This window comes from Pleurodeles waltl, chromosome 3_1, assembly GCF_031143425.1.
Source record: "Pleurodeles waltl isolate 20211129_DDA chromosome 3_1, aPleWal1.hap1.20221129, whole genome shotgun sequence".
In the NCBI taxonomy this organism is placed as follows: domain Eukaryota; kingdom Metazoa; phylum Chordata; class Amphibia; order Caudata; family Salamandridae; genus Pleurodeles; species Pleurodeles waltl.
The window spans coordinates 1,690,224,901-1,690,246,708 of NC_090440.1; the positions used below are offsets into that span (position 1 = coordinate 1,690,224,901).

General features: G+C 45.3%; 1 protein-coding gene across 2 annotated transcripts in view; it reads right to left on the reverse strand.

Annotated features, from left to right (window-relative positions):
• Positions 1-3,955, reverse strand: part of LOC138285500 (lanosterol synthase-like) — a 192,421-nt gene extending 188,466 nt beyond the window's left edge. Inside the window, exon 1 of one of the 2 annotated variants that reach the window (XM_069225489.1) lies at positions 3,856-3,955. In XM_069225489.1, the coding sequence (XP_069081590.1) occupies positions 3,856-3,869 (14 nt within the window). In that variant the 5' untranslated portion in view covers positions 3,870-3,955. The remainder of the gene's footprint in view (positions 1-3,855) is intronic. The other variant, XM_069225488.1, reaches the window with a different exon arrangement.
• Positions 3,956-21,808: the final 17,853 nt, after the last annotated feature.

The following is a 21,808-nucleotide window of genomic DNA, read 5'->3' on the forward strand; positions in this document are numbered from 1 at the left end:
TCTCAGTCACAGACGACATCAGAACCCTGATGGACAACGGTGAAACAGTCGCCCTCATTCTCCTCGACCTCTCGGCTGCCTTTGACACCGTCTGTCACCGCACCCTAATCACCCGCCTACGCTCCACCGGGATCCAAGGCCAGGCCCTGGACTGGATCGCCTCCTTCCTCGCTAACCGCTCCCAAAGAGTTTACCTCCCTCCGTTTCGCTCAGAACCCACCAAGATCATCTGCGGCGTACCTCAAGGCTCATCGCTCAGCCCGACACTCTTCAATGTCTACATGAGCCCCCTCGCCGACATCGTACGCAAGCACGACATCATCATCACCTCCTACGCCGACGACACCCAACTTGTACTCTCCCTCACCAAGGACCCCGCCAGCGCCAAGACCAACCTACAAGAGGGTATGAAGGACGTCGCAGATTGGATGAGGCTCAGCCGCCTAAAGCTGAACTCTGAAAAAACGGAAGTCCTCATCCTCGGCAACACCCCGTCCGCCTGGGACGACTCCTGGTGGCCCACGGCCCTCGGCACCGCACCGACCCCCGCAGACCACGCCCGCAACCTCGGCTTCATCTTGGACCCTCTTCTCACCATGACCAAGCAAGTCAACGCCGTGTCCTCCGCCTGCTTCCTCACTCTCCGCATGCTCCGCAAGATCTTCCGCTGGATCCCCGCCGACACCAGAAAAACCGTGACCCACGCCCTTGTCACGAGTCGCCTGGACTACGGCAACACCCTCTACGCCGGGACCACCGCCAAACTCCAAAACCGCCTGCAACGCATCCAAAACGCCTCGGCCCGCCTCATCCTCGACGTACCCCGCAACAGCCACATCTCCGCACACCTGAGACACCTGCATTGGCTCCCAGTCAGCAAAAGGATCACCTTCCGTCTTCTCACCCACGCACACAAAGCCCTCCACAACAAGGGACCGGAATACCTCAACAGACGCCTCAGCTTCTACGTCCCCACCCGCCCCCTCCGCTCCGCTGGCCTCGCACTTGCTGCCGTCCCTCGCACCCGCCGCTCCACGGCGGGTGGGAGATCTTTCTCCTTCCTGGCGGCCAAGACCTGGAACTCCCTCCCCACCAGCCTCAGGACCACCCAGGACCACTCCGCTTTCCGGAGACTCCTAAAGACTTGGCTGTTCGAGCAGCGATAACCCCCCCTTTCCCCCCTAGCGCCTTGAGACCCGCACGGGTGAGTAGCGCGCTTTACAAATGCTAATGATTTGATTTGATTAGACACTGAGCCACTGGCAATGTGGATCCGCAGGGACAGCTTAGTACAGGGGGTTTGAGCAGACTGATGGGACTAAGGATAGAGTAGCACTTTATCCAGGTGATGTACTGCTCTTTCTCCACTATCCCTGATAAATCGGAGATCGAGTAAGTACAATATTAGACCAAGAAGGAGAGGTTTCTGGCCTCCAAGTGAAAAGGAGGAAAATAGCAATATTTCCAGTAAGAGGGCAGACTTCTTGGGTACTTGGGCCACTCCTTACACAGATTAAGACAGTTTAAATATCTGGGAGTCCATTTCATGGTGTGTCCTACATGAACTAAGAACTTCACTTAGCCCTGTTAATTGACAAATTATGGAGAGACCTTAGGGCATAGGATTTTCTTCCCCTCAACACAATAGGTCATGTTGTCTTTTTAAAAGTGATAGCCTTAATAAGAATGCTATTTATAGGAGAGAACTCCACTCGGAGGTCCCAGACCACTTCTTTAGCATAATCAGAAAGTTGTCCCAGAGGTTCATTTAGGGAGGTAGGTCTCGCTGGAGCTCTTGGGAAAAGTGTAATCAGCCCACGTCCACAAGCACTTCAGCTCCCTATATTGGGGTAGAAAGTGCTTTAAAAATGTTACAAAATACTTAGAGGTGGGCGAAACTACATTAACAGGAAGAGCCGAGTGAAGGACGGCTCTGCCTTTAACAGCCTGTGCACAAGCCGTGCCCAAGGCAAGTCCTGAAAATATTTGGCATGAAATTCAAGAAAAAAAAAACATCATGTTAGATAGAACACAGTAAGATATCTTCAAAATCTAAAAAGTAGAACACAGTAAGATATCTTCAAAATTTTAAAAGATCATTTTTCTTTAACACACAAAAGTGTTCCACCTTAGTATATCAGATTGTATCTCTGCATCGAGGAGTATCTCTTAAACTTCTTCCCTAATCGTGCTAAGTGAGTGATGCATCCCATGATTACTGCACCTCAGTGTTCATCACACATGACAAGAGAACACTTCGCACATAGGTGAAAGCAAAGATGACACCCTTCCAACCACATACCTTACACAGTGTAATATTCGACCCATTTGAGCAAGCACTTCAGCACCCCACATTGGGGTAGTAAGTGCTATATAGACATTGCAATATAATCAGAGGTGAGTGCGTCAACAGATTAAGAGGGGAAGCCTAGCCAAGATCAGCTCTTGCTCAAAGAGCCTGTGGATAAGTTGTGCCCTGAAAATATTTGCATGAAAATCATGCAACAAATATCCTGCTAGAATACTGTAAGGTATCCACAAAATTCAAAAAACATTTCTTTAACAGCCAAAAGTATTTCACCTTAGTATAACAGATTGTATCTCTGCATTAAGAAGTGTTTATTTAAAGTGATAGTTTTTAAACAGAAACTGAGAAACATTCCTACCCTTGCCGTGAAGGCATGCTATTGGTGAAGTAAGAGCAGTGGTGTAGATTGGTCAGTAAGATTGAGGCGGGGGGGGGGGGACTTCAGATTTTCAGCAATCACGCTGGCATATGATATCAAAATACATTATACGACAAGCAGGGCAGATGAGAGGGAGGAAAGGGGCAGTAGAACGGGGGACGAATGCAGATTGTTAGGAGAACTAAGTGAGAGAAAACACAATATTTCTGTAAAATAACCAACATTTTTAAGCCTTTTAAAGCAGAGAGGGGGAGAGTGTGTGTGTTTTTGTCTGTGAGTATGTTAAAATTCCTTGTGAAATCTGATAGACACCTCACCATAACAGACTCAAAGCTCACGTATCCAACTATTCTCCATAAAATATATTTATTAAGGCATGTAAACCTCAGATACCTTCTCCTCGAAGCTAAACCGCTAGCAAAGAGGCAAATTAGTTGTCATGTGTACTCTGTATGTGGCCTACATTTCTACTATACACACTGTAATATTATAATTTATTAAACCAAACACGAGAGTCGCGCACATCATAAACTCACATATCTGAAGGTGTTCCGACACGAGATAAGGAACAATAAGGAGGTTGGGAAACAACATATTTGGCTAGGATCACACAAGTAGAAGTCTGCCGCTAGGTAAGGTCATCTCTTTTTGAAATAAAAGATTCATGTTCTATCTTTAATTCTTGAAAGAGGAGATTAAGCCACAACCCACATTTATCTTTGTCAGTTTCAAACAATGCAAACCTTGCCTACAAACACACTAGCGCTTCACATCAGAAAGACTATGTTATACTTGTTTTTAATAACACTGGGAGATTTGCTGGGATTTAATAGGATGCAGAGCCGAGACCAGAATTCCAAACTGGCTTCCCATATCACATGGTCAGTATTTGTCTCCACTATGTCACATGGCCTCCCTGACAGCTCAGCTCGTTTTGGGCTCGAGGTTCCAAGAGGACCTCGGGCTGAACCAGAGCCTAACATCGGCTCGAGCTTTCAGTGGCTCGCCTACCTTTAAATACCGCAGCAAAGAAAACAGCCGCAAACCCTTCTGAATATAGGATTGGTCTGTGCACAAATGACATGGAAACCTACCTGAGGGTCACAGCAGGAGTACATCGGGGAAACCTACATATAGAAAACACATCCCTCCCTCACCCAGTACTCACGTTCCTGCACTCATGCTGCTCCTTTTTTCTCTTGCACGTATACTCCGGTAACGACGCTCTTGCTTATCTATACAACAGCCAAGTGAATTCCCCGCCTCTGACTGAGTGGACTACGGAGCTGTAGTCCGCGCCTGCCACCACCAATGCTTCTAGTAGGAGAGCAGTCACATAGAAGACTTCATTTCCCGTCGTCCAAATCGGCCTTCCGAACCTCGCCCCACTGTGGAAAGACATGAGCCGAGTTATGCGCTAGCCAATCGGAGCGCAGCAGGGAGGGGTTAGACGCTAACAGGCGGCGGAGTTGATGTTTGTAAGAATAAGTGATGGGGCCAGGTCCTAAAATGGAAAAAATATTCCAGTATCGGATAAATTAAGGGCATAGTTGGCAAGTTATCAGATTGTTAATGTGTGACAATTCACTGGCTTCAGTGTACTTAATGAGCGACATTCTGTACATTTTTAAAATAATTGCTTTCTTAGGTACATGTATGTTATGTACACAAATTGGGATATTGTATCATTAGAAGTACACAAGTGATTATCTCCTTACCCTGTCCATAAAACAGAGAGGATGCAAAGTTTTTAGATTGATCAAAATAAATAATTTCATCATCACTCGCAATAAAAAAATCATTGCACCCAATAAATAAAATACAGTTAAAAATATAGTAAAAACCCAAAATCGAGAGCACATACAAGATGATATAATAAAAACTTTAATTAAAAATCCCTAATGTAGTGCATGCAATACTCCACCTGATAACAGTACAACACAGGCAATAAATAAAATACAATTAGACATACAGTGCTTCTATAAGACTTCAAACTAATACCAGGAGTTCTTTCTGTCTGATAGTCCAGGCTGCATATAAAAATGTAAACACTGCTATCACTATCATCAATGAGGGGTTGCACTTGTATGTTCTGTAGGCAGACACTCTCAGTTATAACAATATTTTTACAAAGGGGCACAATCCATCTTCGTCTGTGTAGGAGGCTGGCCTGGCTTATAGTGGGTACCTTGTGGTACTTACACCTTGTGCCAGGTCCAGTTATCCTTTATTAGTAGATTAGAGGTGTTCTAGCAGCTTAGGCTGATAGAGGTAGCTATAGCAGAGCAGCTTAGGCTGAACTAGGAGACATGCAAAGCTCCTACTATACCACTTATATCACTTAGCACTATATCATAAAAAAACACAATACTCCGAGTTACTAAAAATAAAGGTACTTTATTTTAGTGACAATATGCCAAAAGTATCTCAGAGGATATACTCCCTTAGTAGGTAAGTAATATACACAAAATATACACACACAAACCAAAATCAGGTAAGTAACAGTTAGAAAAGTAGTGCAAACAATGTAGAACACAATGGAATGCAATAGGGAGAAATAGGCCTAGGGGCAACACAAACCATATACTCTAAAAGTGGAATGTGAATCACAAATGGACCCCAGGCCCAGTGTAGTGTGTAGAGGGTCTCTGGGAGTGTAAGAAAACACTAAGGATGTCCAAGATACCCCACCCCAAGACCCTGAAAAGTAGGAGTAAAGTTACCCTAGAACCCCAGAAAGACAGTAAAGTCGGATAGGGGATTCTGCAAGGACAACAACTGACTGCAAGACACTGGAGATGGATTGCTGGACCTGAGGACCTGTAAAGTAAGGGGACCAAGTCCAAGAGTCACGCAAGCATCCGGGGGGCAGGAGCCTTCTAAACCCCGGATGAAGGTTCAAAGGGCTGCCTCCGCGTGGAATAAGCCAAAGATTCTGCAACAACGGAAGGTGCCAGGAACTTCTCCTTTGGTCAGAAGATGTCCCACAGTGTGCTGGAAGATGCAGAGTTGTTTCCACGAAGAAAGACTGCAAACAAGCCTTGCTAGCTGCAAGAGTCACAGTTGAGGATTTTGGTTGCTGCCAGGGCCCAGGAAGAACCAGGAGGTTGCCCCTTGGAGGAGGAGACAGAGGGGGAACTCAGCACCAGAGAGAGCCCATGCAGAAGCAGGCAGCACCCGCAGAAATACCTGAACAGGCACTTAGAAGATCTGAGGACAACAGTCAACTCAGAGCCACAAAAGAGGGTCCCACGACGTCGGAGTCCAACTCAGCGAGTTGGGAATTGCAGGACAGAGTGCTGGGGACCTGGGCTAGGCTGTGCACAAAGGAAGTCTTGCAAAAGTGCACAGAAGCCCGAGCAGCTGCAGTTCACGCAGTACACAGGATTACTGTCTGGCGTGGGGAGGCAAGGACTTACCTCCACCAAATTTGTAAAGAAGGGCCACTGGACTGTCGAAGACACTTGGACCCAGATCCTGTGTTCCAGGGACCACGCTCGTCAGGATGAGAGGGCACCCAGAGGACCAGTGATGAAGAAGTTTGGTGCCTGCGTTAGCAGGGGGAAGATTCCATCGACCCACAGGAGATTTCTTCTTGGCTTCCAGTGCAGGGTGAAGGCAGACAGCCCTCAGAGCATGCACCACTAGAAAACAGTCGAGAAAGCCGGCAGGATGAGGCACTATGATGTTGCTGGTAGTCTTCTTGCTACTTTGTTGTGGTTATGCAGGCGTCTTGGAGCAGTCAGCAGTCGATCCTTGACAGAAGTCGAAGAGGGAAGTGCAGAGGAACTCTGGTGAGCTCTTGCATTCGTTATCTCGTTAGATACCTACAGGAGAGACCCTAAATAGTCCACAGAGGAGGTTTCACTACAGAGAAAGGTAAGCACCTATCAGGAGGGGTGTCTGACGTCACCTGCTGGCACTGGCCACTCAGAGCTGTCCATTGTGTCCTCACACCTCTGCATCCAAGATAACAGAGGTCTGGGGCACACTGGAGGAGCTCTGGGCACCTCCCCTGGGAGGTGCTGGTCAGGGGAGTGGTCACTCCCCTTTCCTTTGTCCAATTTCGCACCAGAGCAGGGCTGGGGGGATCCCTGAACCAGTGTAGACTGGCTTATACAAGGAGGGCACCATCTGTGCCCTTCAAAGCATTTCCAGAGGCCAGGAGAGGCTACTCTTCCCCGGCCCTTCACACCTATTTCCAAAAGGAGAGGGTGTAACACCCTCTCTCAGAGGAAATCCTTTGTTCTGCCTTCCTGGGAACAGGCTGCCCAGGCCCCAGGGGGGCAGAAACCTGTCTGAGGAGTTGGCAGCAGCGGTAGCTGCCATGGAGACCCCGGAAAGTTAGTTTGGCAGTACCCGAGATCTATGCTGGAGACCCGGGGATACTTGGAATTGTCCCCTCAATACCAGAATGGTATTGGGGTGACAATTCCATGATCCTAGACATGTTACATGGCCATGTTCGGAGTTACCATTGTGATGCTACATATAGGTATTGACCTACATGTAGTGCACACGTGTAATGGTTTCCCCGCACTCACAAAGTCTGGGGAATTTGCCCTGAACAATGTGGGGGCACCTTGGCTAGTGCCAGGGTGCCCGCACACTAAGAAACGTTGTACCTAACCTTCACCAAGTGAGGGTTAGACATATAGGTGACTTATAAGTTACTTATGTGCAGTGTAAAATGGCTGTGAAATAACGTGGACGTTATTTCACTCAGGCTGCAGTGGCAGTCCTGTGTAAGAATTGTCTGAGCTTCCTATGGGTAGCAAAAAAATGCTGCAGCCCATAGGGATCTCCTGGAACCCCCATACCCTGGATACAAAGGGGCCATATACTAGGGAATTATAAGGGTGTTCCAGTGTGCCAATCAGAATTGCAAAAAATAGTCACTAGCCTGCAGTGACAATTTTAAAAGCAGAGAGAGCATAAACACTGATGTTCTGGTTAGCAGAGCCTCAGTGATACAGTGAGGCACCACACAGGGAACACATACAGGGCATACTTTATGAGCACTGGGGTCTTGGCTAGCAGGATCCCAGTGACACATAGGCAAATACAAACATACATACAATAAAAAAGGGGGGTAACATGCGAGGCAAGATGGTACTTTCCTACAGTCTGGGAGCAATATATCTAGGGCAGTAGAAAAGCAAATGCTCAACTGTTTCATCAGCCAGGTAACAAAGTTTACACTTTTTGTCTCCCTCTGTAAGAGGGGATGAACCCGCAGTAAACACAACTGTGGGCAACGTACCATACCTAAACTGTAAAAACAATGATCGTGTGCAGGCAGGCCTAATCACATCCAGGAAGGAATCTATGGAAGGTTAATACTTGTGTTGGAGGAAGTCTGTAACCAATGAGACACAATCGCCAGATTGAAGAATCCATAGGGAAACCATCTCCCAGAATCTCTGCTTTACAATATGCACAGCATTAGAAGGTATTATTTCAGGGGTAGCCCAGAATACGGGGAGACCTAAGGTGGACCACAAATTCCTCAGTCATCCTAGTTTCTCTTCCGCTTGCACACGTCCTAAGATGTCACTGAGGCCAGTCCTATAGTAATGCAATTCCTCCGTTCTCCATATATGGATCCAGTAGAGCAAAGTTCTTAAAACTGCCAGATTGGATATTGAATGGATTCCAAGATCAAGTCTAAGCGGAATCAGAGGGGTGCCCTTTCCCAAACCCATAATTTTTCTAACGAAATTGTTTTCTTTTACAGCAAGATTTTTTAAATTACTTTGGCCCCACATCTCAGCCCTATAAAGAGCTGCTTACCTCGCTGGCATTTTGCATATATCTATGGCAGGGGTTACTGGAAAATACTGAGCTTTATTTGTTATCCTGCCTATCGCAGCCCTCTATAACTGATGGCATGCAAGCTTTTCATTATTTGTGCTCCCCAGGCACCTGAATCTGCTAGTCTTATGCCCAGGTATTTAAATTCGCGGACCCTTTCTAAAATTTCAGTATTCAAAGTCACCTTGGCATTCACTTTCCTCCTCCTAGTGTAGATCATCAACTTGGTTTTCAATACATTTATCTCTAACCCAAAATCTTTGCAAAATTCATAAAAATATTTACTAAATTCTGGAGACCCATCCTAGTTTTGGCAAGTAGAAGGGTATCATATGCATAAAACAACCCTGGTATTTTTTGCCCAGCCAGAATGGGAGAGTCATTGACACACCTACTCAAATATTCAATACGATTATTATTGTGTAAGAGGAATAGAGTGGGTGCCAGGACACACCCCTGGTGAACTCCCCTCTTAACCCTAACTGCATCAGTTAGTTTCCACTTGTTACCATTCCTAATACATGCAAAAGTGCCCTCGTGAAGCCAAACAATGATGTTGAGCACTTCTGGCAGAACTCTCCTCTCTTGCAATGCTCTCCATAACTTCTTTCTCGGGACTAAATCGAAAGCTGCACAAAGATCTACGAAAGCCACAAACAGGTCTCCCCCACCAATATCCACGGTCTTCCACTTAATCTTCAAGAATCTGAAAACTTGGTCGACAGCGCTGGTCGCTGGCCTGAACCCTGCCTGCAAGCTTGAGTCGACACCACTCTTCTCGATCGACTCCAACAACCAGTCTAAAATCTGCTTACAGAAAATCTTCTCTATGTTATCTAGCTGAATAATTGGCCGGATGTTGGATGGGATGCTGGGATTAACTTTTTTTAAAATAGTCACTATCTCAGCCCTCTCCCACATAGGCGGATTCAGAACAGCGACTTCAACCGCGTTATAAGCAGCATTAACATAAGGCACCCATTTATTCGTATTAGATTTGTAAAGATCCCCTGGTACTTTATCAAGACCAGGAGCCTTACCCAGCTTGAGTGAGTTGACAGCTGATAAAGTTTCAGAGATGATGAATTCCAAGGCAGTTGTAACTGCCTGCCTAGATAACCTAAAATGTTAATTCTCAGGCTCCTCAGGAGTTGAGTACAGGGGACTAAAACGTGATACCCATTCACCCGACAATATTGAGGATCGTGGAGGGGATGATGTGTCCCCATAGCAATTGCTTACCAGTTTCCAGTAGCGTCTCTCGTTAGTTTTCCTACCTGCCTCTAGTAAACTGTCCCAGTGTTCACTCTCCCTCTGTCTCCTTGCCTGGGTAATTTCTGCCAGTAATCTGATCTAGTTTACCTGACCTCATTTCTGTCACCTCATTTAATTGCCTTCAACAGGTTTGTCTTAACTGCTCTGCACCCTTTGGTGAACCACTTGTTTTTGGATTTAAACCCAGTTTTTCTTGGTACACCGGAAACAAAAGAGTACCAAGAAAATCATAAAAAGTCAGATGCTCACCAACTATCCTCCCATGGTCCCCTCAAAATGAGGTCATAACTTCCACGTATTTGGCTAGCGACTGATATACAGTGGCAATTGTAGCCAGAGAGCATTTTACAGCTTCACATTTAAAATTCCTCCTGTTATTATTCAGCTTAAGTTGCTGAGCAGAGCCACCTGAAACACAAGCATCAGTGTAGGGGGAATGATTACAGATGGAAAGGATAAGGAAATCGTGAAAACTCTTCATGGTCCCGTACCTCCATATCTTCCATATGTTCCCACAACCGAGCATCCAGAAGTATGTAGTCTACATTGCTCTCACAGTTTCTTCGTCTAAATGTAGGGTCCAAATGTGCAGCTGAGCGTGAGTGCCCATTACAGGTCCAGAGCCCATGCGTCATGGTAAAATCCACTACCTGCAGTGCTACTTCTGTTACCTTGTGCTTGCAGGACATGGATAATTCCGGTATACCCCCACAATCTATCCTCATCCTGAGAAGGCTCCTGGGCTACTGGATAGGTCTTGAAGGTAGTATTAAAATCCACCTGCCACTATCAAATATTAGACTCCCTTGAACCCTGTTAGGAGATTATTTAATTTATGAAGAATTTCTGATTCTGTACTTCTCTCCACACTTCTATTGTACAGGTTAATCAACATCATGGTGACCTCTTCATTTATTAACAAAGCAAGACCATGCAAATCGCCTGAGCCCAAATCCAATTCAGTTACAGTACAATAAAGGGACCCAGTAAACCAGATGAGTAATCCTCCCGAAGCCCTTTCAGCTGTTATCCCACAAGCAGGAACCCAATAACTTTTGAAACTGGACTTTACTTAGGTTCCAAGGCCCATGTTTCCTGGAAGATACAGATCTGATGTTTATCTATGAAATCCCCCCACTTCGGATTAACAAGCTTATACTAGATTCCTGCTGCATTCCAACTAAGTATTTTCATCAAATGAATTTGGTTACCTGGCAGCCTGATTAGGAGAGTAGCCTTTAAATTGGCACAAGTTAGTCCTGGTGGCGGCAATTGCATTGGAGGCATCAAATGAGGTTCTTTTACCTCTACAGGAAAAATGTTGGTGCCAATTTGAGTTAACCCCGAGGTCAGCCGCCCATCAGTAGATGTCAGGCCTGCAAACTCAAATATGCTCCAGAACCCACACCTGGCGTTTAGTAAAGTGTGCCTCTAAGCAAATCACCTGCCCTTGCATGGGCCAATGATTGTTGATGCCTTTGAGAAATGTTCACTTGAGCCAATGCTTGTTTTAGAACTTGCGCAGGAATCGGGGGCATGTGTCAACTTGTTGCCTGAGTTTGTAGCATCCTCATGACTCAGATGGGGTGTGGCCAGGTATAGCAGCCTTATGACTCAGACTGGGTGTGGCCAGGTGACTCAGACTGGGTGTTGCCAGGTGACTCAGACTGGGTGCGGCCAGGTGCAGCAGGTATTTAAAGCCACACCAGTCTTGAGGTGAGGGGATTGCTTTCTGTCAGAGGTCTTTGATGCAGAGTGGGATTCTCTGCTCCTCTGCGCTTGTTCTATTCTAGTTTATTCCACAGCCCAGCGTTACAGATGCCATTCGTAGAAAAGAAGAGATCAAGAAGATTAGCATAATAAAAGATGATAACATGCTACACGCGCTGGAAAGGCTCCTTACTGGTTACCTTTGATAGTTGATTGCCGGATGTTTGCCAGGCAGCGTGCACTCGAAGGGCATGTTATCAGTGTCCTCGGTTACTTGAATACTTGCTGTCTGCCGAATTATAACACTCATTGTTGTTAGTTTGCAATACAGTACAGATTTGAGTGTGTGTTGGACAACTGTTATTTTAGCGATGTACTATGAACATGTTTGTTATAGTTGAGTTTTATGTAGCATTTTTGTGCTACCAATCATTGTCTATGATTTAGGAACACTCAGTCCTTGGTAAACACTAGTTTCAAAACGTTAATCAAAGGCCTGTTATTTCCATATTCAATTGTCACTGTGATGTAACAGTGATGACACCAACTACATACGAAAGTGAGCTGATGTACATTAACCCTCAGTGGTGGCCACTTGTCAACGGGGATGGCAGAGGGTATTAAAAACAAAAAAACAAAAAAAACGTACCTTTATGTTGGGAGAGAAGGTTTCGTCTCTCCTTCCTCCTCGGACTCCCAGAAGCACAAGGCTTCCAGGCTCCCCTCCAATCACGATGCTGCTGTCAACAGCATGACAGCAGCATCATGATTGGTCTGAGTGCCTTGCTTTCCTGCTCAGAAAGGGGGTAGGGCCCTGTGCACTTTCTCCTCCCGGCTGTTCAATACAGCCGGGTGGAGAAGTGCAAAATACGCGTGACTGTTTGGCCAGCACAGCCAGCCAAAGCATCATGCACACTTATGTGCATGTAGCCCTCCTCCAGCCCAGCCCAGTCCCACTCTGCTGTAACCCTGCTCCCAAGGAAAAATAAAATGACCTCATAAAGCACTGGGACGACGCTCCTCTGCCTTCGCAGAGGAGCCGCCGCTGTTAACCCTATGCTCTCAGCGTGGTTAAAACACTGAACTGTGTACTTTCTGATACTAAATTGAACAAATTGGCCACAGCACACAGAAAGTATAGTCCAGTAGTATGGTAGGGATAAATATCCCTTGTGGTATGTTGCTATGATGCAAAGTTGAATGGAGTCTCAAGTCCTGTTTGTAGAGGGTGTCTTTTATTTGTAGATGCTGGAAATCATTGTGTCATCAGCGAGATACAGCCAACACGTGTTTCGTCACAACAGTGACTTTAAAGCTGGGCCAGCCGGCCAGGATGGTGCGTAACGAAGGTAAGTAATGAGGGAGCCTCGTGATCAGTTGAGTGGGCTCAGGAACGTCAGTGGTGACTTCTTAGAGTAGACCTAATGAGAGTATGGTTGAGTGGGAAAAAAATGATGAATGCAGACCCTGGTAAGCCTGTGGTTGGAACCTGAAAAGGCGAGGGGACGTGTGTCAACACGCTGTCTTGAAAGAGTACTGGACTATACTTTCTGTGTGCTGTGGCCAATTTGTTCAATTTTGTCTTTGGGTATTCCATTACCCTGTTTGGTGCCTACCGGGTAGTAAGGCACTGGGCCAGTTTGCACCAGACTTTGCAGTTACTTTGATACTTGTCTAAAATTATTGTTTTACTGCCTAGATGTGCGGCGCCTTTCACCCTTACTACCCCACTGTGCTTTGCCTAAGGCTTTTCTTTTCTGTCTGAATAGGGTGAGCCGCACTCTAGTAACATCTACTGTCTTACTGTACTACGTGTTTTTTCTTCTGCTCAGAAAGAATTTTCTTACTCTAGGTCGCACAATATGGCTTCATTTGATGACAACCGGGACACCTTAGCTGCAGAACTTTTCTCTATGAAACCACCAGCAACACGCACTATAGATCGTACACCTTCTAAGGAAGGACTGAGACAAAAATGTATTAAACTTGAAAGACTCAGAAAACAAGAGGTAGCCCGTTGGTGGGACATAACCACTCTTAAACGTTATTTGGAACTCAAACAAGTCCCTAGGGGATTGCAGGTGATTATATTCCCATCTTTTGAGGATCTTGACCCTGACTTACTTGGGGAATGGGAACATCTTATCTCCTCCACCTCCTTCAGTATGATTAACATTCTTATCAAACATGCTGATAGAAAACGCACTAAACTGCTCCAGGATATCACAACCCTGGAGGAAGAAATTAAGAACCTCAATCTCACTGAAGCAACAGACAAAAATTACACGATTATGAAAGAGATACTCACTGGGTATCAACTACACATAAAGGACAAGAAAATGCGCAAACTCATTAGAGATGACAATGACTACCAGAATGGTAGGATGTTTACATTTGCACGTAGGTTTGATCAGATCAACAAGGAGACTAGCATTAGACCCACTAAGGCTACCACACCCGTGGGGTCAATCGCAGGCAGTTTATCTGACATCTCCAATCTCTCTAGCGATTGTTTAGACTCAGCTGGAGATGGTTCCTCTACCAGTGCTCACCAACAGAACATAACCCAACAGCCAAATTCTTTTTTAGAAGAACTTGGCCGATACAGAAAGGGTTTACGACAGAACTACAACAGGTCAGGCACAAACACAAACTCACCCGCAGAGGGGGCAGGAAACACCACAGTAAACCCCAGGGAGGGCATGACAACACGTTCGACCGCAAAAATCCAACGAACCTAAATGGTCCCCCCGTGGAACAAAACCGTACTTTCTCAGAGGATACTGTACAGGTCATGAATCTTTCCAATTTGAAACTATCTGTAGACGAAATAAATATATTGCAAAAGGGTTTGGGCTTTTGTCCTACTTCAAAACCTGACTACACTAACATCCACATAGATCTGTTTAAGTTCGTACGCAATCTTAAATTGAAAAAGTTTTTCCAGAATAGGCCAGACATTGACCGTACTGCCCACATTTCACCACTCATTTGCAACCAATCCATCAGAGACCTACAGGACATCCAAACTATTCTCTCCCTTGACAACACACTGTCACCACCACCTAGCCTTGACATACTACTAACTCAACTTGACATCACACCAAACTTAGACGTTAACAGTGGACTCAAACCCAGCTCCACATTCATACCAATATTGCCACCAGACAATCACATTGATGTTTTTTATAAAGCCGTCAGTACGGAACTACACAACTTAGAGGATAAGACCAACATCTGTACCCACAGACCTTACAAAAATCTTAATCCCAATGAACTCAGAGCGCTACACAAACTCTCTACCTGCACGGACATAGTCATCAGGGAGGCAGACAAAGGGGGCAATGTTGTCATTATGAACAGAACCGACTACATTGCAGAAATTGACAGACAACTCAATGACACACAGGCCTACTCTACGTTAAAGGGTAACCCTCTTCCTGACATTACCAGTCGTATCGAAAAGAAACTAACGGCTTGGAAGAATTTGTGTCTCCTAACTGACTCAGAATACAAATATTTGTACACTGAGACGCCTAGGGCTCCCTGTATCTACATTCTACCCAAAGTCCACAAACCAGGGGGTTTTCCTCCTGGGAGACCCATCATCTCGGGGATTGGTTCTCCTACGGAACACATTTCTGAGTACATTGATTCCTTTTTACAGCCCTTGGTTCATAACTTACCCTCGTACATACAGGACACTAGGGATTTGCTATGTCAACTTGAGGATATTGAATGGACGGAATATTGCAGTTTTATCTGTCTTGACGTTAGCTCTCTCTACACCTCAATTCCCCTGGAAAAGGGACTAGAAATGCTCCAACTAACTCTCAGTAGCCGTGACGCCACACTGTATGAACACACACAGATGCTCCTTGATCTCACTCGACTAGTGCTTGAAAATAATGTGTTTCTACATGACGGTAGATGGTTCCAACAATGTCAGGGTGTTGCCATGGGAGCTAAATTTTCTCCATCATACGCGAATCTGTACATGGGCCAATTTGAGAAAAACCATCTATGGTCCAACTGTCCGACACATCACTGAACATATCTTGTACTGGGGGAGATACATTGATGACATTCTTGGTATCTGGACTGGCAACATCCCTGACCTTAACCAACTTATAGAACACCTTAACACGAATGATTTCAACTTAGTGTTCACTCACAAAGTGGACACCACTCAAATTGAATTCTTAGACTTACTGCTGTACATCACCAATAATAAGATCATGTCTAGACTTTACAGAAAACCCACGGCCTGCAATTCCATTCTGCATGCCCAGAGCGCCCATCCCCTCACACAAATCAGGGCCATTCCCTACGGGGAAATGGTCAGGATTAGACGCAACTGCACTGACACGGATGTTTTCAGGCAGGAACTCAATAACCTAACTGAACGTTTCCAGGCTAGAGGTTACACCAACAAACTTATCTCTGCAGCTAGTAAACGCATTTCTAACAAGAACCAACACACCCTTTTGCTTAAAAAACCCAAAGAACCGGGGAAGAGGGGTTCTCCTAACAGGCGACCAGTCTCTTTCATCACCCAATACAGCCCTGAGAGCAAAACAATACTGCGCATTCTCAAAAAACATTGGCACTTGTTAATGTTGGACACATTTCTCAAGAATTCAGTGGGCGTGTCACCCACTATTGTACACACTAGGGGTCGCACGCTCAGGAACATACTGTGCCCTAGTTTTCTCTGTCCCTCCCCCCCAACTCGCCTACTGGGCTGGATCCCAGAAAAACCCAATGGTTTCTACAAATGTGGCTGCTGCATATCCTGTCGTTTAGCCCTTAATAAAACTACATCATTCTCTTACAATACTGGAACCACGCACCATATCAAAACCTTCATGAATTGCAATACTAAGTGTACTGTTTACTGCTTGATTTGTGTATGTGGCTTAATCTACATTGGAAGCTCCATACGCCCACTCAAAGAACGCATACAAGAACATGTAAGAGCCATCAGGGATGTCAATACCAACTATCCCCTTGCTGTACACTTCAATGACCTGCACGGGGAAAAAGACCTCTTAAACATCAGATTCCACAGCATCACACATGTCTCCAACTCACCAAGATGGGGAGATAGAACAGGGGATCTACGCAGATGCGAAGCTAAGTGGATCCTAAAACTCTGCGCAGTTGAGCTAGGCCTGAACACAGACCGGGAATTACATTACTTTCTTAAATGAATGGAACTCCCACTCCCTTATTGTCTGCCTAGTTCATAATTAGGTCCTCTTATGGCCTATAATGTTTCTCTCACGGTTCAAGATGTATTATCATCATGTGTCAACAATATCGTTCTTGCTCATTTGTTTCACCAGCTAGTCCATGCCCTGTCACATCTAACTACTATGCCTCGTGACCTCGGTCTCTACACGCTTCACTGTCATTTTTTTCAATGGACATTTGTGTGGTTTAATCTTACGGTTTACTCTGTATCATTATTGTGTGTCTACAATGTCGTTCTTTTATCATATATTTCAGCACCTATTCCATTCCTGTATATTACCACTCGGTACACTTGATTACTATGCCCCATGGCCTTGGTCTTCATATGCTCCGCTACTGATTACTCAATGTACTTATCGAAAATGTCTTACTATTATACTTGGTTGTAACCTACTAATTATGTATAACACCACATTCCTTGACTACACCCACACAATTACCTGTTCACCAGGAGGACACCTATGTTACCTATCATTCTTCTCACTCACATTACCACCCTTGCCTTCCTTTACTACGGTTCACTCTACCTAGTTTTACCTCATACTACATACCTATTACCCTAACTTCACAATGCTCTCTAACTTGTACTCTGTTAGGTCATGTTCATTCTCTCTTACCTCCCAATTCGATCTGCTTCTCAACCTACTACTTTCTATCTATTTTTTTTTTTTTTCTACCTATGGGTTTCATTCCTGCTTACTTTCATCCTCTCTAGGTTGTCCGCCCCTTCTTTTAACCTTTAGTCTCTCTCTCCACCTACCATTTTCTTGCGCTGGCATTTACTCCTTGTCTTTCGTTATTTCCTACACTTAAGATGGCCGCCATTTGTTTCCACTTCTCACTTTTGAGCCCCTCTTCTATCTCTATGCCACTCCCAGTTGCACTTCTTAAACTGAGAGCACAGGTTTATACTGACCAGTACTCTTTCAAGACAGCGTGTTGACACACGTCCCCTCGCCTTTTCAGGTAAACCTTCGATTTCCTATACTTATGTTTCTAACTCTCCTTCCTCGCTAGCGGGTCTAACTATCTTACTAACTTACCAGAGTTGCCTATAAGCGCACCTAGCGCTGCTTATCTATTTCGATACCGCGGTTAGAACTTGCTGCATTTTTTAGTTACATTCCTTGCCTCGCCGCGCTTTTTCAATTTTAAATCATGTTTTCCCACTGTTAATGTGCTGCCCTGTGCACACGGGCTCTTTTCATGATAGTTGTTATTATTTGCTCACTACCTACTTATCAAATCAAATCAAATCATTAGCATTTGTAAAGCGCGCTACTCACCCGTGCGGGTCTCAAGGCGCTAGGGGGGAAAGGGGGGGTTATCGCTGCTCGAACAGCCAAGTCTTTAGGAGTCTCCGGAAAGCGGAGTGGTCCTGGGTGGTCCTGAGGCTGGTGGGGAGGGAGTTCCAGGTCTTGGCCGCCAGGAAGGAGAAAGATCTCCCACCCGCCGTGGAGCGGCGGGTGCGAGGGACGGCAGCAAGTGCGAGGCCAGCGGAGCGGAGGGGGCGGGTGGGGACGTAGAAGCTGAGGCGTCTGTTGAGGTATTCCGGTCCCTTATTGTGGAGGGCTTTGTGTGCGTGGGTGAGAAGACGGAAGGTGATCCTTTTGCTGACTGGGAGCCAATGCAGGTGTCTCAGGTGTGCGGAGATGTGGCTGTTGCGGGGTACGTCGAGGATGAGGCGGGCCGAGGCGTTTTGGATGCGTTGCAGGCGGTTTTGGAGTTTGGCGGTGGTCCCGGCGTAGAGGGTGTCAGGCCTTATTAGCGTATAAGCGCTCTAAAACGCTGCCCTTTGATTTTCGCACCGCGGTATCTAATTGCCGCACGTGTTTACTTAAATTGCTTGCCTCGCCACCTGTTCATTTATATTATTATTCACCACTGTTATTGCGCTGCCCTTTGCACACGGGCTTTTTTCACGCCATAATCTTCCCAACAACACCAGTGTGCGCGCCTATTGAAGGCCATGACTTTTACCGATATTAGGTTTCCCAATTTCTCGGGACCACGCTTAGCTTACGTTAATGTGTTTTACTGTCTAGATCACTTGTTCTACAGTTATTGTTCATTATATCTTTTACGATTATGACGACCTTGTCACCTCACAGGACTCCACTTCATTTTAGTCTTTTCTTATAATACTACCGTTCCTACTAGCTATTTAGCTTGGTCTGTACACAGCAATTACGCAATTCATGTGCATTTTCCCTCAATTACATGATAATAGCTCAGTTTTCTTTTCCCTTTCCCTCATATCCATCACTTATTAGGTTCCAACCACAGGCTTACCAGGGTCTGCATTCATCATTTTTTTCCCACTCAACCATACTCTCATTAGGTCTACTCTAAGAAGGTATGTACTTTTGTTCCTTTTTCTCTCTATAAACTCTTTATGTACTATATATATACCTTTTCCCTAGACTTTTTTGTTCCTCTTTTTCTTTTCTTTTTTGCTTCTAAATTCTATTTTTTATTCTTCTCTCTACTCTAATCGTGTTCACTTGACTACCATTGTCTCCTTTCTCAGTCACCACTGACGTTCCTGAGCCCACTCAACTGATCACGAGGCTTCCTCACTACTTACCTTCGTTACGCACCATCCTGGCCGGCCGGCCCAGGTATGAGCCACACACTTGGCCCTTCCATTTGATTTTTTCAACTCCATTATTGTATCTGTATTCTTCTACTTCTCTGATCGCCTTGTCTCAGCCTTTCCGTATGTATTCAGCTTTCAAACCTATCTCCCTTCCCCTTACATTCGTCTCTTACTTATTCCAGGAACTTAATGGTTTCTATCCACCGTATACTCTGTCCATATACCTTTGAAACATTCTTTCTTGATTTCACAGCACGGTGACTTACACTTTTTTCTCATATCTTGCACTTTGGGTCCCTACCACTTACTATGTTTGCCAGACTTTTTAACCTCTCACTTACCCACCTTTTAATGCCCACTTAGCTCACGCATGGCTCACTGGTTACTATTATCCAGTTTTGGAGTCTTCTTCACATGCTCTCTTACAAACACACTCCTGTGCCCATATACTTCTATATGCCAAAACTCTTGTTTTGATTATCATTTTGCAGCCTTGATAAAGTCACTGTTGAAAAAGGACCAGTACTCTTTCAAGACAGCGTGTTGACACACGTCCCCTCGCCTTTTCAGGTTCCAACCACAGGCTTACCAGGGTCTGCATTCATCATTTTTTTCCCACTCAACCATACTCTCATTAGGTCTACTCTAAGAAGTCACCACTGACGTTCCTGAGCCCACTCAACAGATCACGAGGCTCCCTCATTACTTACCTTCGTTACGCACCATCCTGGCCGGCTGGCCCAGCCTTGATAAAGTCACTGTTGTGACGAAACACGTGTTGGCTGTATCTCGCTGATGACACAATGATTTCCAGCATCTACAAATAAAAGACACCCTCTACAAACAGGACTTGAGACTCCATTCAACTTTGCATCATAGCAACATACCATAAGGGATATTTATCCCTACCATACTACTGGACTATACTTTCTGTGTGCTGTGTCCAATTTGTTCAATTTTGTCTTTGGGTATTCCATTACCCTGTTTGGTGCCTACCGGGTAGTACCGCACTGGGCCAGTTTGCACCAGACTTTGCAGTTACTTTGATACTTGTCTAAAATTATTGTTTTACTGCCTAGATGTGCGGCGCCTTTCACCCTTACTACCCCACTGTACTTTCTGATACTAACATGTTGCACTGATTAATCCTTGAATATTTAAGAAATCTAAATGCTCAAGAATTGACTTTCATACTTTATCGCCTGTTATATGTCTATGATTGTGAGTGTGACTGTGCTTTAGAAAGTCTCATCAAGACCCAACGAGCAAGATGTAAGGGATCAAGTTGGGAATACATGTAGACAGTTTAGAAGGCTAAACAGTGCATCTGGATGCAGGTTCAATACTGTTTCTTGAAGATCCCTAGAGAGAGGGGAGAGCCATCAGGAGCGGGAAAGGGGACCCTGACAGGTACACCTTGTTTATGGGATTTGGTGAAGAGTAGTTTTTCTATATCGGTTATATGAAAAGTGTTATTTTACTAAATGTTTAATTCATCATAGGAGATATCTGCTCTATGTAGACCACCGCTAGCCATCCTGAACCTGCCAGGCGACGTCTGTGTTTCTCTCTCTATCATCCACCCCCTTTCCCCCGAAACATTCCCATGCTGATCACGTACAAGTAAGTGGGAGGCACGCAACATATAGGTAGAGTTGGGAACAAGCAACTTGGGTCAGCATTGTGTCTCCGTGGGACAAACAGGTTAGTGCTTGACAGTAGGGGGAGTAGGATAAGATGGCCAAGGCACCTGCAAACCTCATCTATTCGCCCCTCGGCGTCAGTCCACCTCTGACAGAAGAGGAAAACCCCTATTTCGACAATTCCATTAATGTGCTGAATCAATTGCATTGCCTTGGCATGCAATAAGCTTCAAATGTCCTTCCTGATCCTCTGGGGACTGAGCAAAACCTGGCCAAGAATAAAATGCTGCCAGTGGTTGCAATAACATGCCCCTCTGCATTGGACCCACCTTGTGGCAATTTGTGAAAATCTGCTTAACCCTCAGGGGAGAATTAAAATTGCTAAGAATACACTCTCCCTCACATTACTTGGGCAGCGTGCCCATCCATTCCACCCTCCTCACCATAAGTATAACAGATGCTAGATGATGAGGAAAGTCTGAGTTAACATGCAACCAATGAATAACCTTGTTTTTCAGTTCCATAAAGGATTCTGTTACACTTGAATGCAAGCTGGGTACGCTAACTAGCACTGCCACCAGTGGTCTTGCTTTAGGATGGAGATTAGGTCCACATAACCCTACTTTGTACCTGCTATTCCCCCTAGTGGCCCTATAATTGACACCACCCTTGTGGTTCGCGCCAACTAAATTTGTTCCCTTGTGGCTAGAATCAGATTGAATCAGGCTGCTCACCTGAAGATCTGAAACAGCCAGATTTACATTGATGTTGGCTACGGAGACATGAGCATGGGATTCTGTTTCACTACTGGCTGTCGCTGGGGC